The following is a 16,578-nucleotide window of genomic DNA, read 5'->3' as shown; positions in this document are numbered from 1 at the left end:
TCAACTCCATACTGTGTTAGAAACTTCCTGGACACAGCAGAAAAGCACCCCAGTGCACCCTTCCCCTGTGTGATGCTCCTAACCTCTGTCCAAATCTTCCTTGCACAGTCAAGCAGCTGACGCAGTCCACTATAGCAGCACAATAGCATGGGGTGGTCCGCATGCAAGTTTCCATTTGAAATAAAACCAGCTCAAAAGATTTAAAATAAGATTTATTTCTCCACCTTCCCTTCCCCTTCCCCTTTATTTTCACTGAGTTGTTAATAGGAACATTCTGACAAACAGCCTGTGGGGCATTTAGGGGTTATGAGCGGCACTCAATTGACCGACAGCACTGGAAATGAAATTCCTATCCACAATAACGGATGCGGTAGGGAGAGCAAGAGCGTAACACAGCTCCCAGCACTGCACTGGGGACACAGAGGACCCGCCAGCACCCATGACCCAGCGAGTCCTGAACTTTTCAGTCCCACAGGCATCCAGGCACTTTGTCCCAGAGTAGGAAGAGGCTGTTAAAAAAACGTTTTGTAATAAGTTACCAGCCGGCAGAACTGCCATGCTTCAATTGTGACAGGATGTCACCACCCAGGGCTGTTCTCCAGTGCTTCAGAGTTTGCTTCTTTGTTCTATTTATTATTTAAAACCTGGTGATCATAAAAGCCATTACCAGCAGCAGTCATGGCTAAGCAGGGAGAGCTCTGTGAACTCTAGTGTGCCCTGCACTCAGCTTGAGATAGAAAGGTTCCCACAATTTCTCCTGGCATAGCACCATCCTGCTCACTGGAGCAAGACTTGAACTTTGGAGCTCTGCTTGGGGGACGAAGCGCTCTCCGGCATGGTACCACCCTCCACCTCGGGGAGAGAGAGCTGCTGCGCTACACTGACAGAGTGCCCTCTTGCTTATGCTGCATAATTATGAACTTCGTAAATAACAGAACAACTCTAGAGCACAGGAGGTGCTTTTACAGTGGTTAATTCTGTATCATTTCTTCTATAATTAGGATAATTACTTATTTCTTTTAATCACAGCCCACTTCACCACTTCAGTGCAAAGGGCTGGTCTGAGTAGTCTCATTTTTGTTCTAATCTTTGTATTTACCCCAAAGTCGTTCACTGACTTCATTTACTGTCTGATCTCTGCCTGGGCCATTTGTTCTTGCAATCAGGGCTGGAGAAAGAGCAGGTTGACTGTAAAGGCAGATTTGATAAGAAGTTGTAACTTATAAAACCTTTCCCTTTCTCTACTCCTGCAGGATTGCAAATAACCTCAAAATAGCTATAGAGCACATACAGAAATGGTTTGGCCGCTGGCTGTGGGCAGCAAAGGCCTTTATCCAAGCCTAATGAAAAACAGACAGGAAAGGCCATTGTCTGCTCTTCGTTGTGTTGTAAATCGTTCAGTTCCCACCAAAGAACAAGTCGCTATTTTTATATTTAGAAGAACCACCATTAAAAGTGGGCTTTTGATCAGCATCAGTTTCAGGTGAACTGAGCAGAGTGTACCAACATTGCTGACACTGCAACTGACCTCCTCCTTCCCTTGTCCTAAATACTAGATCCAAGTCATCCCTTGGGACACAGAGATGCTAACATGTTTTCTGTCAGTTCTGCTTAAGCATAGTAAGTCATATTCTTCCAATGGGCTGTCCCTGGACTGCATTGCTTCCAAAAACGCTTGTCAGATGAGAAGAATTTAACGCATGGTCTTATATTTAGATTATTTTGGGGTTACTGTACAGGTTCAAGAGGGCACATAGAAGTACGAACTCAGTTTTTCATAATCACGTTAACATCGATTGTAGACAGGATGTGCCAGATCCCTATGGCAGAGAAAAGCATTACGGTGAAGGTGCTTTAGTGACCACATGGTCTAATGCATGAATATTGGCCAGGTGAAATGGAAAAGGAGAAGCAGGGCAAACATTACTCAGAACTGTCTGACTGAAACACAGGGAGTACTGCTTTAGATGGACTGATGGTCTCATCTGATATAAAAATATCTCCCTTCCTGTCAAACTACTGTGTCAGAAGTCTGTCCTGCTATTTAAGTACTAACCTTTGATGAGCACCTCAAGAGGGACGTGCAAACCTCCTAGACTACCCAGTCAATTGTGTAATCCCAGGAGATATGTATGCACCTCTGCCTGACTCAAAACAACAGAGATGGTGAAAGGAATGAGACAGAACACAAACATCATTAAGGCACACATATAAACTCTTCAGATATTTCAAATGAACAGAATTCAGTTCTGCTCTTAGAGCTATGTATCCCGTGAGATCCACATGATCACGGACAGCCACACTGCAGCTTTCACACAAGGAAAGCTTATGCCTGTACCTAAGCTTCAGGTTTTCCTCCCTTTCCAATCTAATCTCCACTAATGCTTACCTTCTAAAAATTCCTTTCCTTTTTAAGCTAACATGTAACTGTTCGGCAGCACACAAAAACACTTTTTAAAAAAGAAGGAAAATCCATTTTGAGATTCTGTAGATTTAAAAAAGTGTTTTCTTCTTAGAAAATGAATGAGTGTGTTCTTTAGTAAGAATTCAGAAGTGGCTGGAGAGAGGCTGAGTGTACAACTGGTCTTCACTGAGAAAAGCACTGTACGTGAAACAGGAGTCATTTTGAAACCATAAAGTTGAGTGACATTATTTGATCAGCATCAGATTTGGTCAGCATCTCTTAATTAAAAAAGGTAAGGCAGGGACAAGACACAGGACAAGACACGGGACAAGCGGCAGTTTCTCTAAAGAAAGGTTTCCAAACTTTACTGATATATGTTCCCTAAAGCAGCAACAGCTGCAGCTCCAGCCACCTGCACAGGCAAGAGATGGCATTCAGCTCACCACACAGCTCCCTCTGCCACAACACATCTGCTATTAAGAGTGAGAGCCATTGCTCCAAAACAGCCAGAAGATATGAAAGACATTCTGAAATTCACATATGCATTTACTTTAGATAGAAATTAAGCTTAAGTTAAAAATCAATCAATCAATCAATCAATCAATCAAAGACCTCACAAAGGGTCTGTTTTAATGATCTTTACAGAAAGGAATAGCTAAGAGGGCCACAACTCAAAGCTCCTGGAATGCATGGCAGTGGGTACATTGTTTTGTAACAATACACGTGCAGAAATCCCCCAAAGCAGCACTTAACATCAGGGACAAGGCTGACAGACAAAATGCTAATGTGAGTGTGGAAAGCAGCAGTAAGGAGGTCTATAACTCCTGCCGAATCTTGACAACTTTAAACTTATATTTAAAGAAGGATGCCACTTTTTCCTCATGACCAACACAAACCAGTGAACTACTCTTGTTATAAAACAGCACAGTCCACAGACTTGGAGGATGTCTCTGAGTCAGAGATGATCTTCAGGTCATGTATGTCATCTAGATGCTGAAAAGCATGCCTGCAAATGATGTTATTTTCTTTCCTTTTTCCTTAAAAAAGTGAGGAAAGTCCTATTTTTAGTGAAATAAATACACAGTCAGGAGTGTAAAGGTAAGCAAAGGAAAAATTACAGTAATGTCAAGAGCCACAGAACTGACCTGAATGACCCTAACTGGTTCAGTGCCAGAGCCACAACTAATATCCAAACAAGACATGAAATGATCTCTTCTTAAAAAGCTTAACATTTCTGCCTCAATCTGTTAGTTAAAAAGGCAAAAGGTTAAGATATATATATGCATATCTATACATATATACATCTATATAAACCCTTCTATTTACACAGAGGGAGATACATACATGTGCATGTATCAACAAATAGCATATTTAAAAGTCAAAAACACTGCTCAGGAAAGACCTGGTGTACCTTTTCATGAGGCTTCCGCAACATTTGCTTCAGAGGACCAATTAAAAAATATTCCTCAAAGCACAGAACAACAATTTTCCCCAGACTCACGCTGGCATTTTCATGGTGCCACAATCCTAAGTTCCTTCAGCCTGGAACTAAGAAAGCGGGGAGCTCCTCTGAATCCTGTTTCTAACCTCCCTCAACCTACAACGGCCCCTAGAACACGCTACAAGAAAAACAGATTGCTCTGCCTATCCGTTATGAGAAGTAAGCAAATATACTTTCAAGAATAAAGCACACAAATCAGTAATACTGGAAAAATCAAAGAGCAGCCAAAGCAGATTCTCAATTTAAGGAAGATATGAAAGCTTTTTCTTACATTCCTGATCTGCTGAAATAGAAATAACTGCTGAAAAGCCTTATCATTCCCCAAAAACTTTGAGGCAGCCACAGTCTCAAAACTCACATCCACAGAAAGCTATATTTTGACACCCACTGATGGCAGAAGCAAAGATGAAATGTTCTTAATACACACACAAAGAAAATATGTCTTTTTATTTTTAAGTTCACAATGTATTTATTTCTCCCCTCTGCCTTCCTAACTTCCTCCCACCAAGCTAAGTTGTGTCATCAGGCAAAAAGAAAAAATTCACACCAGTTATGAGTTTCAGTTGTGAAAGAATTTTGATACAGTGATAGTCCTCCTCATAAAAATAGAAAGCATGACACTTGGAAGTGAAATATCTATTGAGAACCAGAGCTAAAAAATATTCAAAATGCTATGAACCCAAAACACTGGCAATGAGAAGGTAACTGGTACAAGTTTTACCCCTTGACAGTGATCTGAGTTGATGGCAAAGTTCTGAAATACTTCTTTCCATATATATATATATATAGTTTATATGTATAGTTCTATATATATATACATATAGTTACTTGTATGTGTAGATAAGTGCATATAGTTACTTTAAAAGTCTTATTTTTGTTCGTGTATTTATTTGTTAACCAAATTAAGAAACAATGCAAACCTTTTAAACAATAATTCAAATTCTGCGTTTCAACACTGTTGAATATCTTTTCCCAGCTTCAGCAAGTTCAGCAGCTAGGGAAACCACATGAGTGGTTTTCAGATTGAGAGCAGTAACCTCATGGGACTGGGCAGGAGAAAGACAGTTTTGAGAATCACTGGACTAAGCCATTGCTGTGTAGATGTCATCAATTAATATGTAACATTTATCAAAAAAAGGGAACTCAGACTTTTCATTCAAGGAGGTTTAAACACACCTAAACCCGTCATGTATACACAACTATTTACTAAAATGGCTTGCATCCCTCAAAAATAATAATAAATGGTAAATAAAAAGAGTAAACAAAAACTACAATACAAACTAGATAGCTTAATTACCACCCCAAATAATTACAGACATACAGGAGAGGAAGAGAAAGTTCACAGAAGAACTGTAAGCTTCTTGTTTCCCAACTACTGTACATTTGCCATTAGAACTGTGGTAATATAAGCTCTGCTTCAAATATGTATGTGTATCCCAAGGAGGCTGGAAAGAGTGGACATCCTGTTAAAAGCTCGCTTTTGTCCTCACACGTATCCCAAGTGGTAGGCTCAGAGCCAGGAGAAGACAAAAAGTCTCCCTCCTCACACCAGCCAGTTCCCAAATCTGTCTGTACACTAACTCTCGTGCCGCTGAGTAAACTGTGAATGTCTGAAAAAATTATGGGGCTGGGCTGGGGTTGGAGAAAAAAAAATTATTCTAGTATTGCCTTGACACAAGACAAAATTACCATGCTGAGCTGAACTAACTGAAAACTCTTCAAATTACAAGCATAAATAGTTTAGCTGTCTTTTCGGTGAGTTCAACAGAATGCACACTGAGAATGTTTACTTGAGATGTGATACAATTCCATTTGTGTACAGCTTTTACATCTGTTGCTAATGATATCAAATTATTGATTGTTCATTTTCTTATATTTATTTAAACATTAACTATATACTTGGCAACCTGATGCTTTTCTCTTTTTTTAATTTTCCAGACAACTTTTTATTTTTGCCTGGCTTCAGTTGTAATTACTTTGATCTTCCAGAGTGTATAATTATTTTACTGCTTATTTATTTCTATGAGAAAGGAAAAAAGTTTGACCTAGGAGATCTATATGTGGCAATTTGTAACAGAATCACATAGCTTATATTTAGGAAATCATGGTTTTGATTAAGAAGCAACCATTTAGTTCCCACTGTTTTATTAAAACAGACATTAGCAGATAATAGGAAACACATTTAACACTGTAGGCAGCATTTAGTTTGCAACGTCAATAAAGTTATTTTGAAGCCCCTTCCTATTTTGCATCTACCACAGCTCATGTGAATTGTTTTTTGCTTTTACTTTCTAACAGCCAGCTCTAGAGTTACACATAGATATGGGTGCTGGTCCCTAAGACTCTAAGTTATAGTTTTACCCAATCTATCCAGACTACAACCTAAAAAATGAATTGCTGCATCATCCATCCACCTTCATGGAAAACCCAAGTCCTTTTTTTAAATTGTTATTGAAGGAGTATGTGATGACTGAAACATGTAACTCAAGTCACCGAGTTTGCATACTGAGCTTTCCTGCAGGAATATCTGGCTACGGGAAAGAAACAAAACATCGTGAAAACAGAGATGATGAGAAATTGAAACCACCCACAGAAATGCAGAAGTCTTGCTGTTTCCAGGGGGTTTAGATTACTGCCCTGAAGTTGCATGGCTGTTTATTCTCCATGTACCACTGTACCTGCCACAGATGCTTTGTTTTCTCTCCCACTCATACGGTTGATGAATCAACACTACTTGAACTGCTTTATAGCAGCTTGTGTTTACTTCACACATACCTTAACCTTCCTTTTTCTCCTCCTACTAACACACACACACTTCCAAACAGCAACGACTGGCTGTGTCTCTTTGAATAGCACAGATACAGAGTTATCTGGCAAACTCTTCAGGTTTGGATCCTTGACCTCTTGATTGAGGTCTCATTCTGCTTTTACTGCACTTAACAATTTAACTGTGCACTTACTAAGTAAAGAAAGTAAGAGCTTAAAGAATTCAATGCTCTAAGAATGGAAGAAAGTGGAAGACAGCAGTGTGCTAGAAACACTCAGAAGCTGTAGTGACATCTCTACAGTGAAGAACACTACAGTTAAGGGCTTCCAGTGCCTCTGCAACTGGCACCCTTGCCCAGTTTGGAAAAAAATAAAATAAAAAACCAAACAAGCCCATCTCTGTTCTCCCAGAACAGCAAGTAAAAGCAAACGGTGATGACCTTGAAGCTGTTTGATTCCTTTGATTGTTTTTTAACCAAGAGGATATGTTAGAGCACTTCGATAAAAATATTTTATTAAGAGATGCCATTTCAAGAAAAGAAACACTTCTGAGTCACACAATGGCAATTTAGAGGGTGAATAAGCTATCCAGGCACGAGGGTAACCATGTACTAACATGTCCAATAAACATTTTTACTTCAAGCCTAAATCATTTTACCGAGTGAAAACCAACACCTCCATTTCCTCATCTGTAATGTTACCCCACTTCTCCTTGAACAATATTCTTTCTAGACACAAATGATTTTACCATAAAATGTTCTTCCTTCCCGCCCTGCCCCTCCCCCAGTGAAAAATCTAATCACTGCACAGCCCAGGCCTGAGCATCTGAACAGGTATGCTAAGCACAAGCCAGATGTGCAGAGGAAAACCAGATGCCTCAGAACTTGTTCTGATATTTTATGTAATTTTGTTTCATGTGTTTCTGACTCAAGCAACAGATCCTTTACGGTATTATTATGCAGATTTCTAGTGTGTCCTATGGAAACTAAACAAGCAACCTTTTATAGCTCATGTATGCCAGCTTTTTAAGAGAGAAAGACAGCAGACTCTTTTTGAAAGATGCTAATGTTCACACAATTAAAAATACAATACTTTCTTAAAAAGGACAGGAAAGGACCCTATTTCTGCATAATGCTTGTGAATCCTGTTCTGACTTTTCTGGCCACTGAAAGGATCACAGACAGACGGAACAAAAATAGCCTAGGTCTTCTTTCAGACAATGAATCTTCCCTTCAGTGGTGTAACAAAGACTATGAAAAAGCCTACCACACGGTAAAGGTAATCTCCAAGACTTATGGATGTTTGGAGAGAGAGGAGCCAGTTGTGGAAGAGCTTTTGACTATCCCCAAACTCCTGCTTAAAGCACAGGTGTGTATTAAAACAAAAAAACTACCAAAACAGGTAGTGCAGTACACACACACACACACACACACACACACACACATACAAGTCACTTCCCAAAGAAAAGGATGAGTAAACAAACAGAGCACACATGACAGATGCTTGTCACATCACTTCGTGCCCTATTAGAAGGTGATCAGACACTGCAGCAGTGAGAGTAGGATGAACTTACGCAGAATAATTTTACTGCCTCAGGCATTCACCGCTAACCAACTAACAGAATTTAGTTGTAAAAAAATACAACTTTTTAATCTTAACTTCAGTGGGTACACCACCTTTTTATTTAGTCTCCTAACAATCATGTATTAAAGGCATCACTGGTACCCAGATTCCACATTTAGGAATGCCAGTACACTTAGAGGTACTGAAAACAGAGAGCAAGGGCACATGTACCTTGGATAGTTTTTTAGCTTTCATTAATAAAATGCAACTAAGGTAATTTACGCAGCAATGTAACTTTTAAATCCAGAGCCTCTGGAACATTTATTTTCCAAAATGTTTTAGCTTAGTTCAAAACACAGTTGATCCTTCAGCACAGCTAAATGGGGTATTTTAAGCATGTTTTAAGTGGCTTGTGTTTTCCATGCCAGCCATGTTTGTAAAGCATCAGATCTAATTAAAACGTGCTATGGCTGTGCCCACTTTGTAGACAAATTCACTAATATATTATTATAGCTTATTAACACTTTTACTTAAAGTGATCTCAAACTGTCAGCAGAAGTTCAAGAACCTGGAAAGTAAAAAACAAAAAATAAAAAATTTACCTTTAATCTTCTTGTACTTTTTGTACCATCTCCCGAACTCCTGGCACTTGGTTGCTGACACATTGGCATAGTATGTGCTATTTACAATGGATGAAATCATACTCTGGAAGTACAGAAAGAAAGACAAAAAGTGTTTTAAAATATCTTGCACAATTAGAAATCTTTTCCAGGGAAAGTGAATTACATGTGAGTGCACAATGAACATCCATTTGCTACTTTAAAACCAAGAGAAGTGTTTGATGAGCATACAAAATCACTTTTATTCTCCATTCTATAGTTCCAGCCATAATTAAAATTAGAAAATAATAACTATTATTTTGTATAATAATGGAAAAAAAGACGTAGTACAAATCTAAACTGAGATTTGCAGTTCAGGTTGGGCAGGGAGGCAGTTCTACTTTACTTTGTATTTGTGAGATTACAGTATCTAAACTTTAGTTGCACAGCAACAGGCACTGCCGTGCTGGGGAACACACGCTCACTGCACCCGGGTAAGAACAAGCATGATTTAGGGACCAGATCCTAAAGGTAAGATCAGATGCTTCAGCATGCATAATCCAAATAATGCTTTTCAGGTGGCTCTGTTCTGCTTCCAAATGCAGCGAGACCACACAGCCAAGAATGCAGTGCTACTCGCTGCAGAACAACAGTTAGGCAAATAAGTTAGATTAGTATAAATTATAGAAACGTGTGATTAGCCCTTGTGTGAAAAATCACCCAAAAGAGAAATTAACAGTGTCATTCAGAGCAAAGGGAACTACACATACTACAATAGAGAACAGCCAAAAAAAAACCACAAAAAGCTCAACAAAACTGAAATATCCCTTGCCTAACCACCACACCTCTCTACTCTGAATTCCCTCTAAGCAACCCTCAGTATAAGCCAACTGAAGCAGAAAGGAGCAGAGTAGTTTTGTAGCACCTGATACCCATAAAAGTGATACTTCCTATCTGGGATGCTTCTGCTCATAGGGTGGGAAAGAGCCTGGTTACTGGTAGTTCTTCCTTTCTTCCCCCTTCCTCCCTTCATCCATTCTATAGAGGAGGCATCTTTTTAACAACATTTTGCTCTCCTTTTCCCCTCCATGAACTCTTCCAGGGTCAAATCATTCCCAGCACACGTATGTTTCCAGCAAAGAAACGCAATCTTACACCACTAACACATGGGAGCCAACGCATCTCCTCCAGAAATCACATTTTCCTTATGACCTCCTTCCTCACTCACGTCAGAGCTCAGAAAAAGCCCTGGCACAGTGTATGACCTCTCTGCACAGAGATGAGAGTGCGAGAATGATCTCACGGCTCAAACAAGCTATTTACCATAGGTTCAAGCTTTGGCCCACCAGCTCCCACAGGCTGTTGTGCAAAATGGGATCTTGGCCATCTCTGAAAAGCCCTATAAGGCTGACTCAATTTTAACAATGCTTTAAAAACAAAAACACCCCCTCCCTCTTCCAGATTTATCCAGCCTTCTACTCAATTCACTGCAATGTCACAGGACCCCAGCTGCTCCTGAAATCTTGAGTTTTGGGGACTTAAAAAATGTGAGCAGAACAGAGAGACTTAAGATAACTGGGTGATGCTGATGAGTTTTAGATTTCAACAGCCAATTTCACTTTAGGTAAGGGGCTCTTTTGCCATTTCACTTTAACTTTTCCACTCAGAGGCTGCTATGGTGCACTGCAGTAGAGTCTGAAGGCTATGAAGTAAGAGCCTTTTTAAATGGCAGCTTCAATTTCCAAAACTGAGATTCAATTTTCTAATTAAAATCAATATTCTGAGATATAAACCTAGCATTGTGGCAGTCAGCAGCAATTCCCTCCCCATAAATCCTCCCTTGCTCCAAATCATTTTAACAAGCAGTAGTATTCTGAAAGCCAAACATGGAGATAGCCTCTGCTAAGGAAGGATTTTGAACAAAGTTGAGGTGAGACAACTTGGTTTTAGAGTCTCTTTAGTTAAATTTCCAGTCACCAAGAAAGGGCGAGGAAATTGTTTAGCTCTGTCTACATAACAATTTGGTGTGTGTCCCCTCCGCCCCAATCCTCTAGTTCTACAATAAATAGGCATTACTGAAACTGTAGGGCTATTAAATAACACAAAATCTATTAACCCACTAACCTTTCTTTGAGAAAGCAAAGCTTAAAAAACAGTAAGATCAAATAGTAAATCAACTATGGGTGAAACATCCCAGGACAGGTTCTCTTCAACTGCTTGACAGTAGAGCAGAGGAAGGAACCATAACTACTTTCATGGTACATATGCTCACTATTAAATGGAAAGGAATCAGAGGGGTATTTCTGCAAGGAATCATGATAGTCTGCAGAAAGTAAATATCTAATCAGAAGAGAGTGGCAAAAAAAGTACTAATTGCAAATTTCTAGATAATGCATAGTATTCCTGGGAAAATCCTTAAAGAAGAACTAGATTATATGAAGTAGCAGATATGTTTGGTATGTGTGTGGCCGCGACAGCCACAAGGAATGAAAACTACTTTGACCAGGAGCTAAGAAATATCCTCACAAAGAAAATCTGGTTCAGTAAGTTCAAGGAGAAAAATATGGGACATGCTTACATCTCAAGAAATCTTGCTCCAGCAAAGAGACAAAACTCGTGGTCAGTGCCGCAATGAGGTACACAACATACAGGAAAGACAGAGGTCTCTATGCAAATATGGAAATGTTGAAATAATTGGATTTCTTTCTGCCACACGCACTCCCCCCACCTGTCCTCCTTCCCCCCACTTGGTTAACTGGGATTTATTTGTTTGAAAAGAAGCTGTATGCTAAGGGTAGCTAAGCTGCAGCCACATAATACACCTAGCAGAAAAAAACAGAACAATTTTAAATCAAAGTGAATGATTACATTTCCCATTAGCAGCAATCAGAATCCCCAGCTGGGCTGCATGGAGTGCTTGGGCACTGAGAACCAGAGCCAGAGCACTGCTGCTGGTGGGAGCAAGAGCTCCCCGTGCTGCCCCTCTCCACTTCTGTACTTGAGGCACTGTGAACACATTAATAAACAGCAGCATTTACTCTGCAGTTTGACTCCTAAGAGACCACTCTGCAATTTGCTGCTGTCAATAATATATTAACCACAAGGGGGTTGTAATGACATTTCACATTTGGCACGATATTTTTTTAAAACTGATTTGGGAGAAGGAATTGTATTAGAGGCATATTCAGATCATGGTAACAGACAGCTCCTATACAACCTTCCATTGTATCTTTTGCATTTTGTGAGCCAAAACAAATCAGACTGAAACTTTTTATAGCAATAATAATAATAATACAAGCTGCATTCTTGCAGTCCCAGTTCAAGGGTTAGTGACTACTCAAGGTCACTTACACCTGTGCTTAAAAGTAAGCAACTTCAATTTTCTACAGAAGGATCTCCTTTTAGCTTTGTCCACTAAAAAAAATACTGAGGCGAGAATTTTTGCTGCTACAGTCCTGTCAACAGCAATTTCATAAATATATTTCAGGTTGAGGCTATAGAAGGAGTAAACCAACTGCAGCATTTCCACCTGGTAGGCTTTGAAACTGAAGTGAGAGGAAAAAGACCCAGACAACAAATGAATTCTGCATATGAAATTATGCATAGTTTAGTTATATTGGATATTGAAGAAGACTGGGCAGAGACAACCATATGCTGCAATCATCATTAGCTGACCAGATTCCACAGATAATTCTATTTAAAGAAATTACACTTAAACTGTGTGAAAAGAAAAATACTTTCGTATTCAACACACTTATGCTTTGTGCATATTGAGAGTCACTGTTACTTTTTTAGTAAATAAGGCAAGTTACACGGCTTTTCCTTACACAGCCTTTCCATTACTGTTAGTTCTGCAGACCTAGCATGGCTAAGGAAGATGAGGAGTGTAATTCCTGCCAATTGCAGAGACCTAAATTCTGCTCTCACCTCTGTGCTTTCCCTAGAGTTGTAATCATAACACAGTGAGGCAAATTTGTGCTGGTTATACGTAGCAAGAATTACCTTGGTTCATGGAGTTGTGGATCATGAATTGCAGAATGAGTGTACAGTGTAATGCAAGACAGGTAACCACAGGAGAAAAAATGTTAAATACAGGCTAGCAAAGCAACGGATTTCAGCAAGCAGGTACTACTGAAGCTTTTACTTTTTAAATAGAAAACAGACAGATTAACCTATGATTCTAACGAAGTTTTTAGAAGGCAATGTATTTTTCACTCCTAGCAAAGTTTCTCAGTCTGGGTGCTGAAGTATTTTCTGCTTTTTCTGAGAGGCAAGGAGGACTCAGTCATGAAAATTTTATGAATCTCTTGTTATAACATCTGAAGTACAAATAGCACTCATGATATCTGTAGGAACCTGTGCCTTAGTTGCTTCGACATGACATCACTGCCGTTTATAAAGCAGTCATGGAGAATGACACCAAGTTTTTGTTCTTTTTTTTAACATAATTAAATATACAGGTTTTGATGCTGTTTCCTAGAAATTGGGTCACAATCGTTAAAACAGCATACTTTTTATATTGTTGGAGGCTGATGAGAGCTACCTATGGGTTAGTGGGGGAGGCAGGCTCTGCTAGTGGGAAGAAGCAACTCAAATCTTGCATTCAAGGACCATTAGTCTTACTGCAAAAGGTTCAGATACAGATCTAAAATAAGAATGCCTCTGAATACCAGAATAAAAATCAATCAATTCATTCATAATTTCTACCAAGCAACCTACTAAGAAAACATGGTATAAAGATACTCCTTTTCATATTATTTTGAACTTCTTCTTTCTAAACAAAACAAGAAATTGATTTTATACTTATGGAATTGTTTAGTCTAAGCCCTTTACTGAACAAATATGAGCTTTAGATCTTGTAAATCTGACTTTCCCAAAGTCTGTTAAAAACACTGACCTGTGAGAGAGGGCATTCTTTGGCTAATGTGCTCTGATTCATCTCTTTGAGCAGTTCCTTTAAGGCATTGCGAACTGTGGCATGGTTCCACTGCTCTGCTGGCAAGTCTTCCAACTTTGAACAACTGTTAAAACAGAAAGGAAAAAGTAGATAGAAACATCACCTTCACAGATGCTTACTCTTTGTGTACAAGTGCTACTGACCTTTAAGCAGCGAGCACAACATTGGAGTTTCCTGCTTAGTGAGGCCACCAAGGTGTTCCTCTTCTCTTTCCCCTCCTCACCAAGCCCAACTCCCAGAAGATGTACAACACAACTTAAAGAATGACAGTACATGGTAAGAACAGCAGCTAATCCTACTACAGTACTGTATATGTGCATAACCGTTCCCTCTGGGGCTTGGTGGGGAGCAAAGAAACTGCATACAGCAAGCTCCAGAAACGGCTGGATAAAGCCATCCTCTCCAGAGAAAGACACTCTCACTGGGACAGAAAAACAAACATACGTGCTGCACTGCCACTACCAAAATCCCTACACAGTAAGGGCCTGTATTGTGTGGAAGCAAGGCTTTGAGTGGCGAGCCTGAAAAACGAATTTTATTTTATACCAGCTCTTATACTGCCCTCATCATTGAAGTATCTGAGAGCCTTTCAGAAACACACAAAGCCACATGACCAACATCTGTCACACGTATTTCATTCTCACCTTCATTCTACAAGAATCACATATGTAGTGAAGCTTTTGTCTTCATGTGACTTGTGCCTTTTTTAATCTAACAAGCTTATGGTCTGTGTCTGCATACATGGGGACAGACCCGAGAAGTACATCAGAAAGTTTAGAGACGCTTGCCATTGCCACTCATGACTAAGAAACTTGATGCACGTTCTCCAACCAACCTCTGAGATGGTTCTGTCTTCTGCCTATACAGCCTGGCTTTACCCTCTGAGTTGAAAGTTCAGCTGTGCTTGAGGAGTTCAAGTAGTCAATGACCATCTTTATCTTAAAGTCACGGGCTATCTTATACTTACACAGCACCCAGGCATTCAACCACTTTGAAGATAAAGAATGAGACCTTGATCTTGAAATGATACCCTCTAGTAATACAGACATGACATTGGGCTACGTGGACATCCAGTAGCTCATACTTTTGAGGAGATGAGTTACTGCACTCCAGTTTTATAGCAGCTACAGGTTCTAGATGCTCTTTTACAACTAAGCTGCAGAGATGCAGTCTAGCTGAGAAATGATAACAGCATGTAAAGCCAAGGAAAGGCCTGTTAGTCGGAACTGGAAACCCCAAGCACCACCAAAAATATAAGAAGAAAGAAATGTTGCTGCCTGGAAGGTTAATGTCAGTGAGGCAACAACTACTTCCACATTCTAAACTGAACTGAACAGTGGGACGGTATGCACCTGCCACCAAAGGACACGGACACATGTTCCAACAGACCCCTCTTCTGTGCAAGTGATTCCAGGCTGTCTGTTATTTTTGGCTCTTTCCTCTGATGTATCCTGGCCATAGAGCTACAGCAGAGACTGCATAATGTAGGCTTACCAGTACATTTAGAGTATGCTGTGCACTGTCAGGGACCTGACGCAACTCCTCACACAGACACCAGTAACTATTTGAGGACTCTTTGAAGGCCAATAGAGAGAAATGGGGAGAAAAAGTGGGAGGTGGGAAAGGAGGGCACATAAGTGTAAAAGTGTCAGGAGCTTTTGCTTTGCTAATCAGAACTAGCATTCAAGGGAAGGAAAATATTTTTCAAATGCCAAATGGAGCTTCAGTAACACATCCCTTCCTCATCTTCTCGCCTTTTCACTGGGAAGACCACTGGAGGAAAAAAAGGAAAGTCAACAAGCTCCCCTCCTGCCCATCTCACCAACTGGCAGAAGAAGACCTGGATTCTCAGAGTGCAGATCCTGGAGAGAGGCAAGCAGTTTGCTGTTGTTGGGGTTTTTTTTATACATTAAGGCCTCGAGAACCCATTCAATTAGGGATTGTGGAAAGGTCTGCCTTTAAAGGCCCCAGATCATTACTTGATTGAGCTGCCCCTCCTCTCTCTGCTACCATATTGCTACTTCAGAGAACATACAAAATCAGTAGGAACATGCACCAAAAAGCTGCCAGGTGACCCACCCTTCTCTTCATTTTTCTTTTCATTTCATCAAAAGACCAGAGATTAATGAAGACAGGATGTGCTAATCTCTGTAGCATCGCTGTACTCGACAGAGCAGCTCAGAGAATAGAGAAGGACAGATGTTCAGAAACACCCACCTTTGTAATTGGATTTTCAATGTCACAACGTGATAGACATCTTGCAGCATGTCAGCTACTGTCGCATCTGGTGCATCAGTCACGTAACTGAGAGGGAGGGGATTCCACCTCCCAAGCTTGATTATTCCTGAAAAGAAAACAAAAGATTCATACTTTATATTTTATCAGCCATTTACTAAACTCTTTGATAAGCTTGTCTGTTCACAAGATTCAAGATCTGCCTTGAGGTTTATTGCAGTCTTCCTCAAAAGGATGTGTTCTACTGACTCCTGAAGCAAACAACGGGGAAGAGTAGGAACAGATTTTAAATTCTTAGCAGAGAGCTGTTGACATGTTCCTGGCTCTTAAATTACTTCAAGGAAGCACAGGAGGCTTCCTCCCTTTATTTACATCTTTCATTATCCTACTAAAGCCTAGTTCTCTAAGTTAGAACAAGCTTTAAATACTCTATAGTCCTGATTTTGCTGTCTACAAAACCCTTCAGTAAATAAATGCATTGGTTTTGACTTGAATAGGAAAATTCCTATGTGTGGGTTTTCAGCACACAGTTACAATCTAAGCATGGTACGAC

At 39.9% G+C, this 16,578-nt stretch overlaps 1 protein-coding gene across 1 annotated transcript in view; it reads right to left on the bottom strand.

The window, feature by feature from the left end:
* The window catches only part of SATB2 (SATB homeobox 2), a gene marked incomplete at its 5' end in the record, with an annotated part of 73,401 nt that extends 57,267 nt beyond the window's left edge, over positions 1 to 16,134 (bottom strand). Inside the window, 3 exons of the mRNA XM_010181402.1 lie at positions 8,837 to 8,939; positions 13,731 to 13,854; positions 16,008 to 16,134. Of these exons, the coding sequence (XP_010179704.1) occupies positions 8,837 to 8,939; positions 13,731 to 13,854; positions 16,008 to 16,134 (354 nt within the window). The remainder of the gene's footprint in view (positions 1 to 8,836; positions 8,940 to 13,730; positions 13,855 to 16,007) is intronic.
* Between the last annotated feature and the right edge of the window lie 444 nt (positions 16,135 to 16,578).

The sequence above is a fragment of the Mesitornis unicolor genome, unplaced genomic scaffold (genome assembly GCF_000695765.1).
Source record: "Mesitornis unicolor isolate BGI_N332 unplaced genomic scaffold, ASM69576v1 scaffold14753, whole genome shotgun sequence".
NCBI classification, from domain to species: Eukaryota; Metazoa; Chordata; class Aves; order Mesitornithiformes; family Mesitornithidae; genus Mesitornis; species Mesitornis unicolor.
The sequence above is the reverse complement of the archived record's forward strand: the minus strand, read 5'-3'. Positions and strand labels throughout refer to the sequence as shown.